Source organism: Tenrec ecaudatus, chromosome 12 (genome assembly GCF_050624435.1).
Source record: "Tenrec ecaudatus isolate mTenEca1 chromosome 12, mTenEca1.hap1, whole genome shotgun sequence".
NCBI classification, from domain to species: Eukaryota; Metazoa; Chordata; class Mammalia; order Afrosoricida; family Tenrecidae; genus Tenrec; species Tenrec ecaudatus.
The window spans coordinates 62286612-62308342 of record NC_134541.1 but is presented as its reverse complement, the minus strand read 5'-3'; the positions used below and the strand labels follow the sequence as shown (position 1 = coordinate 62308342).

The following is a 21731-nucleotide window of genomic DNA, read 5'->3' as shown; positions in this document are numbered from 1 at the left end:
GGTTGGCAGCTGTCTCAAATGCTTTCAAAAGTTCCAGGTGGTTGCACTCTATCAGGGCAGCCAACGACTTGCCCATCTGTCTCCTCTCTCACTGCCCCCCACCCTCACCCCACCCCCACTCCCAGCTTCTTCTCACAGGTGGCATTCAATCTACTTCTTTATCCATTCCTCTGAAGCTCAGGGTTCCACGACAGTAGTATCAGTTTCCTTTGGTCTCTCATGTCTTTGGTGTACAAAGTCTGTGTAGATGTCTGCCTAGTCCACCATCTTGCCTGAAGTTCTTTCTTATTAATATTTAAGCTGCTAATCATTTGATGCTCCGAATATTTCCTCCAATTTGTTGTCTGCCTTACAATGTTATTCATGATATACAATGTGCCTTATATACATTTTCCCCCTCGTTTCCTCCTTTACTTTTATTCTTAGCTTCTCTACCCTGAGATTAGTGGATGTTTACCTGTACCCATGTTTGTCCCGTAGTTTTAACTTATCCACATTTTTAAGCCTTTAGGTTCCTCTTAATAACTGCTCAGACTTAATTGATGTTCTATAGTTTATCTCTCTACTTCATATTTCTCTACTTGATCTCTGCATTCTAATATCCACTGTGATGGCTACACAGAAGTTCGCAACGTTCATTTTTAAAGGGTTTATTAAGGATATTAAGTTGTGATACCAGTGAGAAAAGCTCAGGGTAGTTGTTTACCACTTCATGTTATAAAGTTTCAGGTCTGCTAATAAATGCCCAAAAGGTTACACCACTCTGCTCTAAGCCTCAAGCCAAAGGCTTTCAGCTCAAGCTCTGTGTACCAGCAGACCTAGAACCGTGAATTTAAGTGCCCAGAGGCACCTATGGTAACTGGATGGTTTTGTAGTCACTACTAGTCAGGGGTGGAGTCAAACCTGTCAAGTTTGTATGAGAATGAGGGACTCTGGGAAATGCCTCTTTCTCTGTCACTTCACTTTCCTCCATGCTGGAACTTCACTGGGATTCTGTGTCCCCTACCAGGGAAGGCCCCGTGCCAGCTGCCTGACTTTGACAGCAGCCATCAACCTATCTGTTCCCATTAAACTTGGACCCACATCACTCTCTACCTGTGATCTTCCTGCTTCTTGGCTCACCTGACTGGGTCACTGACCTGCTGCTACATGAGTCTGAAGAGGGACTGATGGACTAGCATAGCATGGATTAGACTGGGCTGGGATGCCTTCTTGGTATAAAACTCTTTCTTATAGATGAATGTCACTGGTTTTGTTTCTCTACCCAGCCTTATACGACACCCCACTCTAGTAAGCCTCAGCCCAAACACACTCAGCTCCACTTCCACAGGTCAGCAAGTCCAACTTCCCCAATTCAATGTCCAGAGGCACCCCACTCCACAAGCCAGCCTCCTGCACAAAAGCGCTCATCTTAATTTACTCCATGGTGGGAAGTCCATCACTCTGTTCCCCTCTCTGGCTCCTAATTCTGGCCTGATCATCTGATGGTACAGCTGTCATCTGGATCCATGAGGTTCACTGCACAATGGCTCTTGCTGGTACTGAGACCCCTCCTCTGATTCAGAGAGGGCTCATTTTATACACAGCAGGATGGCACTCCAGGGAAACCTGTTCACAATTACAGGTGACTCCTACCAGTATCTTCCCCTACCTTCTTATCACATCCCTGCAGGGAACAGTTGTTTGGTGAGAGTCAGAGACTTTGGCTGGAATAGCCACATTAAATAATTCACTGCCTCTAGTCACATATACACTCCCTTAGAGACATGACTTCTGTAACATGCACAGACTTTTAAAAAATTGAGAATGACTTGACTCTTCTTAGAGACGCTTATAATTTTGAATCCTTAATCAGGTATTGTGTTTTCTGCCAAAACATACATTTCTGTGTTTCTTCATTTAGTCACTTAATAGCTATCTTCTGGTTTTTAGGTGTCCTGGAACACTGATGGCAAACTTCAAGGGCCATGCTCTCCCAGGAAGTTTCTTCCTGCTGGTTGGACTTTGGTGGTCGGTGAAGTTCCCATTTAAATACTGTCATCAAAAACTGAAGAGCAGCCATGTGAACCACAACCATCCACGTCTCGAGATAATTGAAGCAGTAATTCGGACTGTGTTTCCAATTATTGGTAAGAGTGGGGGGGTTATTTGATCCATAGTGTCTTTTTTATCATATCCAGAACCTTGGGTCCTTTTTCTGGTCTCTGTGAAATAAGTATTTCTACTGGAAAGATAACAGATAGGGCTATAGTGAAATTGAAGGGGTGGGAGGACAGAGAGAGCTGAATCCACATCACTCATTCCTGGAACGTGGTAGATTATGCCTAAAGGATTTCAAGTTGGCCACTAAGCTAAGTGTGGTATTAAAGTATCTATTGTGTAACACATCCCATCATAGTACCCTATGAAAAACTACCAAACTACATTCTTTGCCCTAGAAAGGTATAGGTATAAATTGTAGGACTAGAACACATATTATGCGACACAAAAATTTTAAAGAGATTAAAGTAGGTTAGGTTCATGCACATGTGCTATATGAGAAAATACTGGAGTTAATATTTGTTTTATAAAAATAATAGCTTTTTCTCCAATCGTCTTTCCTACTAACTTATCATAGTAGTTAACGCCTTACTCCAGCCTAAGAATTTACAGAGAGGGGTAGTTTCTATTAGAAGGTAGGTGTAAGTAGATAGTAGAGCAGATGGGGAAAACACAGCAGAGCACTGTTTGGAGTTTTCATTACTCTGCTTCATTCCAACAAAACCCACAGCTTCTAGTTCTTTCCATCCACCCCACTCCACTCACAGGTGATGAGTAGGGCAGTAATAACATTCTTCTTCAGGAACTGCTCCTCATGTGGATAAAATAAGGAATTTTATTTTTTCAGTTGCATTCCTCTCCTTGTAATTTTGAGGCAACCATAGTCACTGCACTTGGTTTACTCCATTTTGTTTTCCCGATCTAGTTGAACGTCTCTCCCTCACTTATCAGGCAGGAAGGCTTCCATGTCTTTCTGGAGTAAAGCGGGAGGGGCCAAATGGCTCAAAAGGGTAAGGAAAGCCATCAATTTCACCTGAAGAGAGCTGGGAAAATGATGACAGTTGGCCTCTTGGTTGGAGTGAAAATAAATACCTGTTCAATAAATATCTCCAAACCATTACCAGAAATTGACTGCTCCAGGTTTGGTGACCCACACATGGTCCCCGTTTTCTGAGGCTTCCATTTCAGTGTCACAGGGATGTCCTTTCCTGGACTCCTTGATTACATATATAGATGATATAGATATAGAGAGAATGGGCCAAAGGACAAGTGCTCAGAGTCCAGAATGTTGGGATGAGGCACTTATTCTAGACCTCCTCATGAACACGGCAGGCAAGGCATACAGGACAATCTTGTTCCTTCCTTATTAGAAAATAAAAACTGATGGGAACAGAACTGGGAGTTGCATTGCGGCCCAGCTTCATCCATCTTCTTCTAGCTGCTACAACCTTGCCACTCCGAAGACACAGACTAACCAGAAACCAAATCTAGGGCCTCCACCTACTTTTCTCTCTCAATGTTCAGGGAAAAGAGCTGGAAAGAGCCCACAGCTTAGTCTAGTCCTGTACCAGAAAGGGCACTCACTGGACGTCTGCCCTGATGGAGAGTGATGGTAACAGTCTGTCCCTGCATGCATATACATGTCTCCAACACCAGTGTTCTATTTGGAGTTTAGCAGTTTCAATCTATTTCTTCCTTCACTCTTGATGTGGCAGGAGAGCCTAAGGCTTAATGGCCTTGCCTTTATCTCATATAAGTGATCATGTCTGTATCTTATTTTTGCTACTAGACAAATTCCCAGGAGACTGGAGTGGGATGTGTTTATCATCTAATAGGTTTGGTTTTTTTAAACAATTTATTAGTGGCTCATACAACTCTTATCACAGTCCATACATATACATACATCAATTGTATACAGCACATCTGTACATTCTTTGCCCTAATCATTTTTTTCTCTCTCTTTTCTTTTTTATATTTTATTAGGGAGATTTAATAGGTTTTATTGAGAAATAAAAGACTAGGTGGAAGAACAAAGAAGCAGAAAGGAGAACTGAGAACCAAAGGTTATCAGAATAGCTGCAGGAAAGGACAAACAGGATTATGATAAGAGTAAGCCAGAGCGAGAAAAGAGCAGAAACAGGGCCCAGGGAATCAGCAAAGGCAAGAAGAGAAAAAGAGACGAAACCATGTGCTATGGTTAATAATTAGGGAGAGCACCTTATCTCTTCCTGACTGGCAAGTTTCAATGGTGCTGGGGGGGGGGGGGAGTTGACATAAACTCTGACCCCTGCACACGAGAAGACTTTGGCCTGCACTAGGAGGTGTGGAGGCGGAGAGAATCATGGGAAGGAGAAGCTCAAAATGGTCAGGCAGCATTTTAAAGCTTAGCCTGACCCACGACTGGGCAGTTTTTTTCCTATCATTTCTTCATGCTTCACATCCTATACCCTGACAATAAAACCAAAATCTTTCCATTGCTTCTTCATTCCTCACTCTTCATCCCCCAAAAAGCAAAACAAGATGCCTACACAAGTCAGTCGGTGAATACCTCATTGGGTACTGGAGAACGGTGGCAGCAGACTGAACCCCAGGCCACCGCTAATGCACATCTCTGTAACAGGCAGTGCTGTTACTGAGCCAACACTTTAAAGATGGAATCCTGTCTTCTAAGAAGAATCAAGAGGGGAAAGTTTTACACACACACACACACACACATCAAGAGGGGAACATTTTACACATACACACACGTTTATTAGGAGAAGCGCATGCAAGTGGCAATAGGGAGAGCCTATGACTTATGCAGAACTTACCCGTTTCCCTAACAAGTCATTAAGTGGAAATGAATTTTTTTTTATTCATTAGATAGATGTGGATTTCCAGGAGAATAGTCTATTCAAGCAAGACCATGATAATTAGGTGCACACACAGTAATCGCTTCCAGATGGATTCCATTGCAAAGGCTCCTGGTATTGGTGAGCACGACTGATTCTGGGATAGATGGATTGGGTTATAGGATCAACTCAATCATCTCCGAGCTGTTCTAACAGGAAACGAGCGGTGCAGACAATGAATATCATTTGCATAAGCAGTAATCACTTCCCTTTGAATAGATTTCCTGATACCACTTCAACAGGAAACACTGTATGTGGCAATGTATATTACAAATTCATTATTTGTAGGTATAGCAGTTGAGTTCTTTATCTGACTTAATTGGTTCAGGAAGCCAGGCGAGACCTTATACAGAGGGTGTCTCAATGTCAACAACAGAAGAGTTTTCCCATGTTAGAACGAGTATTTGAGCTTATTTTCTGAATATAACATGCTTAAATCTTAAGATGTTGGGACATCTCATTGAACTAAAACAAAGAGAAAATTGGATCAAAGCCACAGGAGGGGATTGATCAATCCTACTAACCTGTTTTATCTCTACTTTGCTCATGACTTTGAGCTAATTTTTGTCTTTTAAGAAACCCTTCCTCCATCCTGCACGTCTACTTTCATTTCCTGCAGGTATTCTGGCAGAGCAGTTTGTTCCAGATGGACCTCACCTCCACCTGTACACTGACAACCACTGGGTCAAGCTGATGAACTGGCAGCACAGCACCATGTACCTGTTCTTTGCAGCTTCAGGAATCACTGATATTCTCACCTACCTTCCTTTGGGGATGGATAGATTGGTTATGGCTCTGGCAGTATTCATTGAAGGTAATTTAGAATGGACAGAAAAGAGTAGAGACTAAGTTGTGTTTGTGATGAATAAGAACAAAAGACTGGAAACATCAAAAATTCCAAATCCCTGGATTTCAAAAGACTAGATAGACCTTGGTCCTATGCTCTGGATGGTACAAATGACATCTTACATAAAAAAAATACATGAAGCAAGAAGCTTTAAGGCAATCCCCAAAGCCTTGTTTTAAGGACCAATCTCAAAAATGTATTTTTTCTTTTAAAAATCATCTTATTGGGGGACAAATGTGTCAAACACATTTGTACACTTGTTGCCATCATCATTCTCAAAACATTTCCTTTCTACTTGAGCCTTTGGTATGAGCTCGTTTTCTTACCCTTTCCTTCCCCCTCCCCCTCCCTCACAAACCCTCGATAATTTATAACTATTTTGTCATGTCTTACACTGTCCTATGCCTCCCTTCACCCACATTTCTGTTGTCTGTCCCCTAGGTTGGGGGTTCTATGGAAATCATTGTGATCAGTTTCCCCTTTCTCCCCCACCTTCTCCTTCCCCTTACCCTCCTGGAATCACTACTCTCATTATTGGTCCTGAGGAGTTTATCTGTCCTAGATTCCGTTTCCAGTTCTCATCTGTACCAGTGTACATCCTCTGGTCTAGCCAGATTTTTAAGGTAGAATTGGGATCATGATAGTGGCAGGGGGTGGGGGGAAGGAAGCATTAAAGAACTAGAGGAAAGTTGTATTGTTTCATTGGTGCTGTACTGCACCCTGACTGGCTCATCTTTTCCCTGCAACTCTTCTGTGAGGGGATGTCCAGTTGCTTACAGATGGGCTTTGGGTCTCCACTCCCCCTCATTCACAATGATATGATTTTTTCTTCTTTGATGCCTGACACCTGATCCCATCAACACCTCATGATCACACAGGCTGTGTGATCTTGTGGGCTTTGTTGCTTCTAACTAGATGGCCGCTTGTTTATCAACAAGACTTTAAGACTCTAGACCCTACATCTTTTTATAGCCAGGCACTATCAGCTTTCTTCATCACATTTGCTTACGCACCCGCTTTGTCTTCAGCAATCATGGAACGCCAGTTTAATAGAACAAAATGCTCTTATATTGAGGGAGTACTTGAGTAGAGGCCCAATGTCCATCAGCTACCTTAATACTAAACCTATAAATATATGCACAAAGATCTATTTCCCCATCATCATAAATAGATTTACATATGCAGATGCCTGTATGTAGACCTCTATAAATGCCCTTTGCCTCCTAGTTCTTTCCTCTATTTCCTATTACTTTCTTCTGTCCCACTATCATGTTCAATCTTCATTTGGGTTTCAGTAATTCCTCTTGGAATTGTCCTTGATCAAGCCCTACCAGGTCTCCTACAACCCTCACCACCATTGATTTTAGATCACTTGTTGTTCCCTTGAAGGGGAACCTTTATTAAGGTTTAAAAGAAACCACAAAGGCACAAACATCTTATCCAAAGGAGAAAGGCCATTAGCATGAGTTTAAAATGCCGTCTGAGGATTCACCATCGAGAATCTAGATAAATAGGGGATGGGACTACAGAAATCGGAACAGGACCATAATGGGGAAAAGAACAGATAGAAGGGCTTACAAGACTGGTCCAGGGCCTTCTGACTAAGGCAGTCAAGGGCAGGCTAACAGAGCATGGCTCATGACTATGCCAGCCCCTGAACCATCCCCAGTACACTGACCTCCATCAAGGACACACCTAAACAAGAGACTGCCCCTCCTGGGCTGGTTGGAGAGAGGTAGAAGCAATCCATTCTCCAAAGCATTCTACCTGAGGGTGTTTATCTACATCCTTGGTTGGTGATCATGAAACATTCAATAGAGGCTTACTCTATTTCAGGACCCTGCAAATAGATTTGGGGGGCATCACTGCCATCCACATCTTTTTGCAAATTGGAGTGCTCACAATTTAAGCTCTAATACAAGGCTTAAAGGGGCAAAGGCAGACAAATCATCCTGATGAGGGGGGCCATTAGCATGTGTCAGGAATGGAATTATATAAGGCATGGAACAAAATGACTATCACAAACTCATCGCTGGTGGCAGATCAATATATTCATCACAGTTACATAAGTGGGAACAGGACCATAGTTGGGAGACATATGATTAACTTACCAGGCCTTCTGAGCATGGCAGCCAGGGTACAACTGATGGGGCATAACTGTGAGACTCCCTATACAGGGTCGATATTTGTCAGAAATGGCAGCGAGTTTGGTTTGAGTTTGTTATTGTCCCCAGTAAGGTGATCTCCACCAAGGACACACCCAGGCAAGTCCCACTTGCACTCTTAGAGGGCAAAACTACCAAAACCCAAAATTCACTGCCATTGGGTCAATGCCAACTCTTAGAGACCCTATAGGACAGGGTAGAACTGTCCCCTGTGACTTTCTGAGACATTGTTTACGGGAATAGAAAACCCTGCCTTTCTTCCGTGAAAAGGGCTAGCAGTTTCGAACCTCAGATCTTTTGGATCTTACCAATGGGTAAACACTTTGCCACCAAGGTTCTCTGTATCCTTGGTTAATAATCAGAAGAAATTCAATGGAAATTTAATTTACGGAGCAGGATGGCAAATGGATTTGGGGCTTTCAGTATCGCCCATCGCCTCTGCAAATGAGGTGCTTGGAATTTAAGCTCCAACACGGCCCCAGCTAAGATCGCAAGAGCCCTCCCAGCAATACCGTACTGCATTCCACTCTCCAGTTTGGGGGGGTTATCATCTTTTTTTTGGGGGGGCGTGTTATCTTAACTAGGTCACAGACCTAAAGAGGGAGCCCATTCCAACTGCTAAGGCAGATCTCCCAACGCAGCTCATATGAGCGGAGTCCAACCACCTCTCTGTACCCCGGGAAGGGTTGATAAAAAGTTGAATGGGGTGCACGTGCATTTCCAGTATGTACAGTCAGATGGACTCGTGGGCAGGGGCTTTTTAAAAGTTAATGTGTCTAAGACGTCTATATCTGAGCATCATAAGTAAGCATCGCTACTAGGGTCCAGTCCAGCACCCCAGGCGTTATCATACACTGATATATTTAAGTACGTCTTTGTGATCCGTGAATAGCTACCAATTCAGCAATACGGTGTTTCAGTCATGGTAAACATGCCATTTTTTTTAAGTCCCATCAAAAAAGTTAAGGGCTATCTACCTGCTGGGCCAGTTCAACGCCAGGCAGAGAGGTCAGCTCAGGTTATGTTCACTGCTGAAGAACTCCAAAGGATTATCATCTTGATTTTCTTGAAGGACAAAGGACAATCGTAGGGGCTTATGAGGAAAACTGGAAAGTGCGTAGGTCACAAAAAGGCCAGGAAAATTTTGACAAGTCCGTCCAGCTTGAGAATGTTCCTGATCATTCAAGGATAGTGAGGGGCTGTCCTGAACGAGTTTCCTTGGGAAAGCTTACCTCTTCAGCCCCTAGTAAATGGCAGAGGTATGCGTGCATGTGCGCTGGGTCAGGCATGATTCCATCCTCCTTATCCTATTCCAACACCAACCATTCCCAATGGAAATCGACTACACTAAGTTTGGTGAGTTGTTACAATGGCCAGACAGAACTCACAGACAAAACCCAATTATGGAGGCGTATTAGGGAAGTTAACAGACCACCACGCATCAGGATGGGTAGTGTAAGGAGACTGTCAAAGGGCCGCACAAACAGCTCTTCTCAGCCAGCAGCTGGGTGTCTCCGGTCTCCAGCCTGTGCTCTGCCTCACAGTTGCCGTCTCAGAGATATTCTGTCCTGTCCTACCCGAGATGGCTTGTATACACAGGGGACTTGCTCAGCGGGAGATGTGGAATCTTTTCTTTCCATAGACCACGTCGCCAAGGAAACAAAAAGTGCAGTCTCAGTTCACCCCCTCTGAAGTGGAGCACGAATCTCATTGGGGCCCTTCCTTTCTACACCACAGCACTCCCCCCAAAATCAGCCTATAACCGCGGACAGATGCCCAAGGGATTACGCTTACAAGGGCCATATTAATTGCCTAGATCTTAGACTTACACTCCCAATTCAACATCCATTTCAAAGCCACGTGATTGGAGTTCCTCAAAGATGCCAGAATGTGTTTCGAAGCGGTGTAAACGGAGAGCACAGAACACACGGGTCAAGGTTACAGATGGAAACTGGCTTCCAAAGTGTCCGGCCCTCCATGAGGCATATGCTGAGAAACAGTAGCTTCAGTTTGAGCTTTTGCATAATGGTTAGTTTTTTCCTGTAGCAGTCCTTTTTGACTTCCTTTATATAGAGAGCTTTGGTCATAAATCCCCTACCCGTTTGGTTCTGAACCTTCCGATGGGTATTAGAAGGTATCATCAGTTTTTACTTACACCCACCTAATATATATACGCATGAAGCTTAATCTGGGTGTTACTCCTTATTTTGTAAACTGATTTTCCCAGTGCTGAAAAACCTAGCCTTGAGATAAACATGGGAAGACATGCTAATGGAAAGCAAGTGCATTCTCTGAAGTACAAACGAGTAAATGACTGATGCCTAGAGTTTGTTTCGTGGCAGGTCTCCTCTTCTACTTCCACGTTCAAAACCGACCACCACTGGATCAACACATCCACTCACTCCTGCTGTTTCCCCTGTTTGGTGGGACCGCCTGTCTCTTCCTAGAAGTGATCCTTCGGGATAATATTGTGCTGGAACTTTTCCGAACCACTCTTACTGTTCTTCAGGGCACCTGGTTCTGGCAGGTAATTATTCCAGTCAATGCTCCATACACTGTATGGATTAAGCAAGTCCTAATGAGCATGCTCACTGAAAGTCCTGAAGGGAACATGCTGCCCGGAAATAAATCCTTCACGTACCACATGAGTAAGTTTGAATAGTCATTTTTCTCTCCCTGCCACCATCCCTGAACCTATGTCATTTTATCCACTAATACTTAGATAGTGCTTTAAGATTCCATGAAGCACACAGAGCAAGCAGATATTTCCCCAAGCTGTGGTCATCACTGGAGGAAATATAAACATTTGCAGTTTCTACTTTTGAATATTAAAAAAAAAAATCCCCAAACTGGAATAAAACCCAAATCAACTTAAGACAATCATTCTGCTTTGAAAGGCCTTCCCAACTCAGCAACAGTCAGAAATTAGAGGGCACTGTGTGTAGCTGCTCTCAGGTGGATTCTAATGCACAGGGACCTCAAGGGAGAGGCGAACAGCCCACAGGATTTCCTGGGCTGTGACCTTCAAGGAAGCAGCCTGTCCCAGGTCTGTCTTCCTGCAGAGCCAGTGGCACATTCCTATCACCGACCTTTTGATTGGCAGCTGAGCACCTAACCATCTGCAACTAATGCTTTAGAGAGTGGTACGGGGCACCCAAGTTCTACGACATTATTCCCGCTCCAAGGAGACTAAGGAACTATTACAAAATAATAGCAACATGGTGTCTTGTAACAAACAAAAAAAGTGTTAGCGGGAATGTTAGTGAAGTCCAAATCAAGCTTGTGGTTTAGTCAGTAATGTGGCACCAATGTTTACTTCCATTTTGATCCACACACCATGGTTAGGCAGATGTCCACATTTCAGAAAGCTTGGTGAAAATACCCTATCTCTCCTTACCGTCCTATTTTGCACATCTGAAAGGATTTTTATAAATGTTGGAAGGGAAGGGAAGCCACCTTTCTCATGCTAATAAAAGTGTGGAAAGAAATGACAGCAAGAAATGGAGACTGACTGAGCAACGCTGGTGGCCACCGGAGGGAAGGTTGTTTCGTCCAGACCAACTTTTCTCTGTGTTCCACTAGATTGGGTTCGTCCTGTTCCCACCTTTTGGAAAACCTGAGTGGGACCAGAAAGATCACGGAAATATCATGTTCATCACCATGTGCTTCTGCTGGCATTGCTTGGGTGCTCTCTGCGTTGTCTTCTTCAACTACGCTCTTGTTCACTGGTACGTCTGGACGAGGGTTATTTGTGGACTCTTTTCTTTTTAACCAGCCCCTCCCCTTATAAAATGTATCACAGTGTATGATTGGTATCCCTAGTGCTCACATATTATAACCCATCAGTGCTGAGTGAACACTGACTCTCTGCATGTTCTGTGCAAGGTACTCCCCATGTGCCACAAAAGTATTACAACCAATCACTTGTCCTGGTCACAGAAACCAGTAGACTCAGGCTCCACAGGCAATTCTGTCAGATCCTTTAAGCCTGTGGTGGACAACTCTAGTTAGGAACAACTCTAAATCAGAGATCAATACTAACTTTCATGCTTCCTCTGTCCGAGTTTCACTTGAAGCCCATCTGGGCTTGTCCTGCCTACTGTGCACAGGTCCAGTTACACTCAAATATACAATAGGAGAAAGCGCTCTTCAGTTCTACATCTTAGGTAATCATGACTAAGCACTTACTGAGTTCCAGGCATTGAAGTCAACACCTAAAAATATTTTTGTCTCATCTGAGCCTCCTCACGTCACAAAATTTGTCGTTACCAAGGCTTCAAAAGGTTTAGAACATAACTTACATGGCAGAGCCCATCTTTAATTGCAATGACTTTCAGTATATTCTCATTTGCTGTTATAGGTTACATTATCCCTGCCCCCACCCGCCACTAATTTCCATAGACCAAAAGCAGTTGACCTCACCCAGAAAGAGTACCATGAAGATCAAATAGAAGGGAACCGGGGGGCAGAGCTTTAATTCTGTTGCCTCGATGATCACATTCACGACATTTAGTCATGAATCCTTTAATCTACTGGGTATAATGAGTGACCAAGTATTGTCTGAGAAATCAGATATGCAACCAAGTAAATGTATTACTGGTTAGAGATAGGGAGAGAATGCTTTAAGAATAACCCTGGGTAATAGCATAAGGGGATCCCTTCCCCTCGAGCTAATCTCATGTTTGCTCCTCTGCTGCAGCCTTATGAAGAGAATGAAACGGCCCAGCGGTGGAGAAGTCATTGGAATCCAGAAACTGAAGCCAGGTCACACTTACCACACTCCCCTCTTAAACACATCAGATGAAGAATGAGATAAAGGGACCGTACTAGTGATGCCAGACGGGCTGTCTTGGTGAAGTACCCTTCACAGAGGAAAAAACAAGTCAGGCCCATTAGCAGCAAGCTTCTTCTGTTTCCCAGGGCCCGTACTGCAGAGCAGGAAGTGGTCTGATGAACTTGAGGGGTGAATAAAGCAACACACTGAATGCTTAACTTCCTCCTTTCTCCAGAAAGTGGACACTTTCTTATCTGAGAGATACCCGGAATGATTAAATGGGCAGTGCCTCCAGTTTACAGACACAACTCTCACTTGTGTATTTTTTAAAGTGACATCCTACAGATGCCGAAATAATCATAACCCACCAAAAAGACTGCACTACCAGTGATCCTAAGACATGAGTTGTCCCTGGGTGATTCTGTAAGATGAGCAAGTTAGTGACACACGGGATTTGGAATACAAAGGTGCCTCCATAGAGGATGATGATAGGAGAGGTCGTGGGAGTACATGACAAGGTCTTGAATCTGATATGGATGAAAGGAAAGCTTGTACAAACTCTGGACTGGCTACCCGTCATTGCGAACCAACTCCAAAGGTCTGTCACACCACAAATATGAGGAACAGTAATTCATACAAACAACTGGGCGCTTCTTTGTAACACGCATCAAACACTATGTATTTTGTTAAAGATGATTTTGTGTATCTGGAAGTGATTTCTTTTTTTTGTTTAATGTACAGAAACGCACATTATACAATATATGCTAAGCCAAACGTTCTACTAAGTGATGTTAGCTATGAAAGAACTGTACCTACCTGTTCCTACTTAGGTTCAAATTCGACTCAAAGACAGCGTTAGGAACAGGAACAGAATTCATCCGTAATCTAGGGTTCTGCGTACAATACAAAGGCTTGATTATACTTTGTAGGCCTGGCTGTTCACTTTTAAAAGATCAAAAAACAATTTCCTTCCACAAGTATTTATTAAACATCCCCTGTCCACCTGTGCTGTGGTAAGGATTCCAAGGAGGCGTAGGGAGGGAGTCTAAGGGGCCTTTACAGAGCAGGGGGTTCATCCAGTGTCCTTAGTGCTGAAAGAGGACGCACAGACTGCAGTGGGACCAGTGGGAGGAGAGGAGAAATGGAGAGATGGTACAGTCCAGGTACAATTATTGACAAATACTTTTCCCCTTGTGCCTTTCCTTGGGGACTGGAGGTTAGAAAGATGGACCTGTTTCACCCCCATGGAAGATTTCCACTATAGATAAAAGGACAAGACACTTTCAAGGAAACGCATTACTCTGTACAGAGCACAAAGCGTACGTAAAGAATAGACGTAAAGCAGTGCAGTTTATTTTGATGCCTTGCTCACAGCAGAGCCAGGGGTTCAAATAGTCACAATGCTAGTCACCAAATGCAGTCATGAATGCATGGTCTCCAAGAGTTTTACCTATTCCTGCTACCAACAGCTGCTACCTAGCGATTCCCTAAAGTCTAGCTACTGAGGAATCACATTTGGTGCAAATCCTGGCTATATAACCCAATGGAGTTTCGCATTCTGTGCTATCCCAGGGACGGGTTACTAGAGCACTGATCACGCACTTGCATCCTGGTCACACCACTGTGCATCCTGGTCACCCCCAGCTCTGTTTCATATTCCAGAGTGTAAACAACTAGGGACACAAAGCAGACAGTCACGTTAACAAAAGCATGCAGGTAGGACTGCAGTTGAATGCCAGGTCAAATTCTGATGCAATCATTTGTTAAATAAATTCAGCAGTTCATACTTGAGATGAGAACACCTGAATTTGTACTTTTTACTTATTTAAAAATTGTCACAGAGTATTCACATGAAACGTGTTTCTAGGGTGTAACAATGATGTGCAAACATGTAAATATGATAAAATGCAGGTACCTGCTCCTCTACTTAGGAAAAGACTCGTGTTTCCCTCACTCTAGTCCTGACCTGCTACCATAAAATCGATTTATGTGCCTGTCCTCCATTCAGTCAGCAAAAGCTTTAGCTCCTCAGCCAATCCACCTCTGCTCTCTACAACCTAGACTTGCAACCTTCTACTTCTCAGTCTTCCCCAAGCCACATCATAACCCATCTCAGTCATCACACCTCCTAAGCAAGGCAGTAACAGACAACTGGACTACAGACCAGACTTACATCTTGGGTCTCTTTGACTTCCACTCTCAGTGACCACTCCTCAGAATGGAAAGTAAAGTGCTGTAAGAAGAGATGTCCGTCCACCGCTCTCACCCATCAAGTCGCTCCTTGCTTTCCTGCTTCCATAATCTGCCTAACCTGATTGGAGCCTGGCCACAGCGATGGAAGCCATTTCTCACCCAGAGTCTGTAAATAACCACTCGTTTCCCATCGATTGAGAAGGCCTTTATGCATAATCTAAACACATTTGAGAGTTGGAAAAGCCCTATCACCGCCCCCAATCACTTTACCCCCATCCGTGCCTTCGTGCCTTAACACAAGAGTCCTGTAATAGTAACAATCAATGCTTTGACTACTTGTTACATTTGAAAACATCATAGTGAGCATTACAATCAATGCTTTGATTACTTGTTACATTTGAAAACATCATAGTGAGCATTGCTTGTTGCACTAGCTCATGCTGATGCTGACACTCAGGATCATAGTTGATGGGCTATCAAAGTCGACTGGGATAATAAGTCCACAGACACACGTTCTAATTCTACTTTGGCGAAGTAGTGACAGGAGGGGTGGTGGGTGGGGATCCTTAAACACTTTCAAGGGACCATCTGAGGTGCATCTATGGTTCTCTCCCCATCCAGGGTAAAGTGAGGAAAATCAAAGATACATGGGCACTATCTGTCCAAAGAACCAATGGACCACAGGAACTCTATCCTCCACGGACCAGAGACCAGAAGAACTAGATGGTGCCCAGCTACTACTGCTGATAAACTCTGAAACGGATCACAATAAATCCTTCTGGATAGAGTGGGGGTGGGACGGAACAAAACTCAAAATCATTAAAATAACAAACAACAAAACAGGCTTACTGGTCTGACAGAGATTGATGCTCTTCAGGACTAGAAATGAACTCACCACTTACCCCAAGTGGTTCAACTTTCAGCCAAACCACAGAGAAGCCTGTATAGTGAACAGCAAAACCAGGGAAGTACGCACCCCTTAGAACAACCAGACCCAAGTGTTACAGCTCTTTTAGAATTTGTCTAGATTTTCTGGTTTTTCCGGAATCACCCCACCCCCACCCCCCACACACAAAGAACAACCAGACCTGTGAGATGAGTACGGGCAGAATTTTCCCAGGGAGAAGGAGGGCAGGAATTAACAGGAGAGAGGACAAATGGGAAAGGTAACCACAGGGAGGGACTGGAAAAACTGCTGGTATACTATTGAGACGCCAATCAATGTCATAAAACAAAATATGTCTGAGTTGATGAATGGAAAACCAATTTCCTTTGCAAACTTTCACTTCAATCACAAGAGAGAGTTAAACGAGCAAAATCAGAAATTCAAGACTGGCCTCTTCTGAGGGTGGTGCTTCCGAGCAGGTAGTGCCCTGCCCCTGTGCACCCTGAAATCTCTCTTGCCACCACCTTTGCACCGGGCAGAGCTGAGCAAACTTTTCCTTACAAGCATTTTAAGACTTAAGGGCCACCTGGTTACTCTCATAGCTACTCAACTCTGGTCATAACTCTCAACCAGCCATAAACAATACATAAACCAATGGGTATGGCAATGTTCTAGTAACTTTATTTACGGAAACATGTGACCAGCCCACAGAGCAGTTTCTTTTTACTCCAGATGTGGAGGCAAAGCAGAACATAAAACCTTCCCACCACAGCAAAGTCTGAACTGCATGCGTAGCATGGCTGTAGCACCCCCTACTACATCTACTTGGCTTTGAACTTGAGCACCAATAGCCTTGATGAAAGGACAAAGTTGATGGCTAAACTCATCTACCACAATCAAGTTCTCCCAACCCCATCTCTCTTTCCATCTCATAGCCTCTCAATTAATATGTAGCTATCAAGTTACTAAGCCATCAACTTACTAAGAATCTTGGTGTTCTCTCAGTCTGGTCAAAGGAATAAGTGATCACGTTATAGGGGCTCAAGCCCAAGTTTCTATTTGATAAAGATGTACAACGGGTTCTTAAAAAAAAATAAGTTACATAGCATAAAACATTCTGGGTACAAAATGCACATCAAACTCCCTAGTTATGGAGAAGACCAGAAACTAATAAACACAATCCACACGTAGAATGAGCTTATTATCTGCAGGCACAGTCTGCAACTGCTACGTCTCCCTAGATGTTTCCTCTCGGGAGGAAGTCGGGTTTCAGTGACAGTAGAGAACGTGTGCAAGCCCACTGCAGCATCTCCTCTTGAATCGGGCCTTGGCATCCTGGCGTGACCTCTTCTCAGTGTGCCCCACTGTGGGCTGTGGCTGCAGAACGGAGGACACAGCTGCCACCATTCCACCATGGTCGTCCTTAAACAGACACACGTCAGAGGAATGATGCAGCCTCTTTGGCCTGCCTTTCAGAGAGAAAAACCCACTGAGTGTGGTCTCTTTGGAAGCCTTCATTCTCTCTCGTAATCATGGTTGCTCAGGTGCCTGTTTAGGAGACGGGGCTGTGGTCACAACAACAGTGGAGACCGCTTTAGAGGAACCAGAGGCTGTGCCCTGTTGGAGATGGGATGCGGGAACAGTCTGGATCCGCACCTGCTTGCCAAGAGAAAAACCTCTAATCAATAGTCTGAAAAATACAGGCGGGGCGTCATTTAAAAGCATTACAGGCAAGAGAGAAGACTAGTATGACCAATAGTTTGCTTTGGGCCTTACCTGTGTGGCCTGACCTTGCTGCTGAAGCTGTTGCAACTGCTGGGCAGTGAGGAAGCTAACAGGCTTGTTGCCAGCAATAAGTTTCGTGCCTGCTGGCATGGTAGTGAGGATAATATTGCGGCCCAATCCACTGATGCTGTGGAGAGAAAGCTGGGGTAAGGTAATGACAACAGGATGCATTCTCTACGGCCCCAAATGAGATTCCACTGAGAGGCAACTGGGAAGTGTTTGATGTTTCATGAGGATTCCCAACATTCTAGACTGAAGTGAAAACTAGACCTCCTTTCTTCCAGCTTCTGTGCTTCCCAGAAGGTAGAGAAGGAGCCCAAAGCTCCCGATGCTATGGATAAAAGAGCTCGGGTCCCTGGACCTCAATCAACTGGACTGTTGCAGAGATGTCCATGTTCCTGATAAGACGCTGCTTCCCAAATAGCCTTGCTACAAAAGCTGGCTTGAGACCACCAGGCTGACTGCATCTTGCTCTTTGGATTTCTATTTAGGTCAAGGCCACTCCAAGACCACCATCAAGTTCAAATGTCCAAGTGAAGTCTTCCCTCACTGTCACATCTGAAGAAACCGCCATTGCTAACCCACTTTCTCATCTTCCCAACTCCCAGCTTTGTCTCTCCAGTAGGCACCATCATCCAAGATGTGCTTTCTTCCCTGCCCTCCTAACGTCCTAAGCATAACAGCACAGGTTTTTGTCTGTTTTAATGATTCCTGTATTCTCGGGACCCAGAACTATACAAGGTACTCGGTACTGTTGCTGAGCACAACAGATGAGAGACACTGAGAGAAGGCAAGTCCCAGAAATCAAGCTGCCATTGCATTCTTGGACAAGAAGAGACACTTGTGCCTGCTGACCCTTCTGAGTGTTTCTCACTACTCTTAGCACTTACTTGGCTCCGAGGTTGCCTTTGATGATGGGCGCCGTGACGACGTTTTTGCCCTTCATGGGCTGGCTAATCATAGAAAGTGGAACTGTGATCCGTGTGGGAAGTTTTCCCTAACGAGAAAAAAAACCATCAGTCCGCATGAGCTGGGGTAAAAGGGAACGCACCCCAGGGCCACCCGCAGGCATACAAGAGCTGAGGCTTTCTCTCGCTCAGCCTCTAAGATCCCAGTACTCCTGAGGGTTCAATCGACGCAGCCTTCAGAAAAGTGGGCACAAACTCTGGTCAAATGCTCATATACTGTGAGGCTAGGTATCCTTTGATCTTGTATCCTCCTCTTTCATGTCGCATGAAGAGCAGCCATACAGAATCTCTATCCTTGGGATCAGGTAGAACGTGTACTAGTCACTAGGGAAAGTACATATCTATCTCCGGTGTATCAGGGTCCTGGATGCTCAGCTCCCCAGCAGCTCTGGAAAGTGAAGGTGAGAAGGGCAGCGGAGTGCCCTCGCCCCTGCTCTCCTGGAACGCGGGCTCAGTGGCAGGGGACAGGGCACATGTGATTAGAACAGGTCATACTGCCCAGGAGCTTACTCCTGGCGATACGGGCTGTTAGTTACAGGATACTGGTAAAAAACCCAACTGGGGGAAAAGCCCAGGCCCAAACTAACCAGGCCTGAGCAGAGCATCAAACAGCAGGAAAGAACATTTAGAAGCCTCAGGTCCTTTGGGATTCCAGGGTGAGGAATCCCAAAGGTAACAATATTACCGGTGTTTAGGCTGATTTTTAATACGTTCAGTGTGTAATAAAATGTACACAGTAAAATCTTATCTCACGGAAATCAAAGGAAGGGTCAAAAGGACACTGAGAAAATAGACATTGACCTTTCCCGTGAGCAAGCAGTTGAGGTACTCGGCAGTGAAGTAAGGTTAGGTGCCCAAATTCATCTTTTTCTGGACTGTTTACTTCAAGGGTGTTGCCCAAAAGGCAATACACACAGAATGACAGACGGTAGGTACAGAACCTAAAGATGGTGTACCCTAGTGGATTTACTTACGGTCTTACTTTCTCATTGCCTAAGAATGCTTTCTGATTTAAAACATTTCAGAATACCAGTAGATCAACTAAAATTTCCCTTAAAGAACTTGTCAAACTAGCTGAGTAGATAAGGGGGAAAGCACATTTAATATTTCCTGTTCCACCTCACGCTCTCTGACTGCATTTACCAAGCCTGGGGATAGCAGGGTAGATGACTATCAAGAATAGGATTGAAAAAAAATAAAACATGTTCCTTGCTTCCTTATTTCAATTTCTGTAATACAAAAACCTAAATAAATAATTATTTTTAAACCAGAATTTTGTGTGTGTGTGGGGAAGGGGGGTTCACATGCCCTTAGAAATACACCTATATTGATATGGGAATTTGGTTTATGACAATAAATGTGATATTTCAAGTGGGTGAGAAAGGGATCAACCACTCAATGAGTACATTTAAAATAGAAAGTTAGACCCCCTACTTCATGCCACTCACAAAAACTTACTTCAAATAATTAAAAAATATATATTGAGTATATTTGATTATCTTGATTACACTGTTTTGAAACAAAAGAAAACAAAACCACAATTATGGAAATCAATTTGGTGATACCTAAAACAGATGGAAATCGAGCTACCATACAACCAACCCAGCAATCCCCCTACTGGGCACATACCCAGAAGAGGCAAGAAACAAACCACGGCCAGACATCTGTGCTCCAATGTTCATTGTGACACAGTTCACAATCGCAAGAAGTTGGAAACAACCCAGATTTCCATCAACGGATGAATGAATTAAAAAAAGCAAATGGTGGTACATACATACAATGGAGTACTATGCATCCCTAAAAAGCAGTGATGAATGCATGAAGCACATCGTCACATGGGAAGAACTGGAGGAAATTTTGGTAAGCGAAGTAAGCCAAGCGCACAAGGACAAGTACAACAGGAGTCCGCTGAGGGAAGCTTAAAAATGCAAAAGGGGCACAGGGGAAAAGCCACTGTGTACATACATTCCTGGGGTGAGGCCCAGGTAATAAGGCGAGGGCCAGACTACACCCAGGGATACACATGGTAGACAACTAAAAAGGAGCGGGGAGGGAAAAAAACCACATGGGTAGCCGGGGGAACAAGGCACGAACCCCCAAGGGGAGTGTGCTGATTGTGTCTCCACAGGGAAAGAGGGACCAGACTTCAAGCCGGTGCTCCAAGACAAGAACGCAACACACTGGCATGAAGCAGGGAACCAATAGAGAGGCCTGAGGGGCCGGCCCCATTACCAACTAAGTGGACAGCCACGCCTCCCCCCAGAAGAATTCATTTCAGAGAACAGCACTAAAGCTACAGTTTAGGGAGAGGGACATGTCTGATCAGAGCCCACAGGAGCAAAAGAAGGGGAAGGAAGAGAGAGTGAAGCACATCCTGTTCCACCAAGCCCTGAGGATGATATTCTTGCTCAGAGCAGCCAATGCACAGAAAGGAACATAGGGCTGGCCCCTCTATGAGACATGACATCCCACACTGACCCACAGCACTATGGGGGACAACACTGGAGCGCCCAATCTGACCCCACCACACCGTGGCGAAACACTAAGGGCGTGCAGCAGAACAGTAAGGGGAGTAGAGCAATGAAGTCCCCAGGGAATACCAAAAATAGACTGTGAGGCCAGGGCATTACCCATCAGATTCGACTGAAAAACGTGCCTAAAGGTCAACAATCAGACCTTGAACTATTTATACACTTTTCCTTTTTTTGTCCTTGGCTTTCTTCTGGTTTTTGTTGTTGTTGGAGTTATTGTTTTATTTTCTATTGTTGTTTTGTTCAGTCTTGTATAAGATAAGATATGCGGGATAAACAAGCCGGAGAAGAAAACAACAGGACGACAGTTCCAGGGGGACATGAGAGAGGGAGGTGAGGGAAAGGAAGTAGGGGTTAACAAACCCAGTGACAAGGGAACAACAAGTGATCTAAAATCAATGGTGAGGAAGGTATAAGAGCCCTTTAGGGCTTGATCAAGGGCAATGTAACCGAGAGGAATTACTGAAACCCAAATGAAGGTTGAACATGATAGTGGGACAAGAGGAAAGTAAAAGGAAATAGAGGAAAGAACTAGGAGGCAAAGGGCATTTATAGAGGTCTAAATACAGGCATGTACACATGTAAATATATTTATATATGATGATGGGGAAATAGACCTATGTACATATATTTATAGGTTTAGTATTAAGG

General features: G+C 44.2%; 2 protein-coding genes and 1 non-coding gene across 5 annotated transcripts in view; 2 read left to right on the top strand and 1 right to left on the bottom strand.

The window, feature by feature from the left end:
• Positions 1-1948: 1948 nt before the first annotated feature.
• TMEM45B (transmembrane protein 45B) lies at positions 1949-12782 on the top strand. Its single transcript, XM_075527887.1, has 5 exons — positions 1949-2129; positions 5551-5745; positions 10286-10470; positions 11526-11671; positions 12643-12782. Exons 1-5 carry the CDS (start codon positions 1949-1951, stop codon positions 12752-12754), a joined length of 819 nt encoding a protein of 272 aa, XP_075384002.1. The 3' UTR covers positions 12755-12782.
• Positions 12783-13571: 789 nt separating this feature from the next.
• The window catches only part of NFRKB (nuclear factor related to kappaB binding protein), a 59564-nt gene continuing 51404 nt past the window's right edge, over positions 13572-21731 (bottom strand). The window contains exons 23-25 of one of the 3 annotated variants that reach the window (XM_075564088.1): positions 18472-18578; positions 17573-17708; positions 13572-17452 (exon numbers count right to left, since the gene is read on the bottom strand). In XM_075564088.1, the coding sequence (XP_075420203.1) occupies positions 17327-17452; positions 17573-17708; positions 18472-18578 (369 nt within the window). In that variant the 3' untranslated portion in view covers positions 13572-17326. The remainder of the gene's footprint in view (positions 17453-17572; positions 17709-18471; positions 18579-21731) is intronic. The other 2 variants (XM_075564085.1, XM_075564086.1) reach the window with 2 other exon arrangements.
• Positions 15907-15964, top strand: LOC142423592 (U7 small nuclear RNA). Its single transcript, XR_012779212.1, has one exon. It is a non-coding gene; the product is annotated as a U7 small nuclear RNA (small nuclear RNA).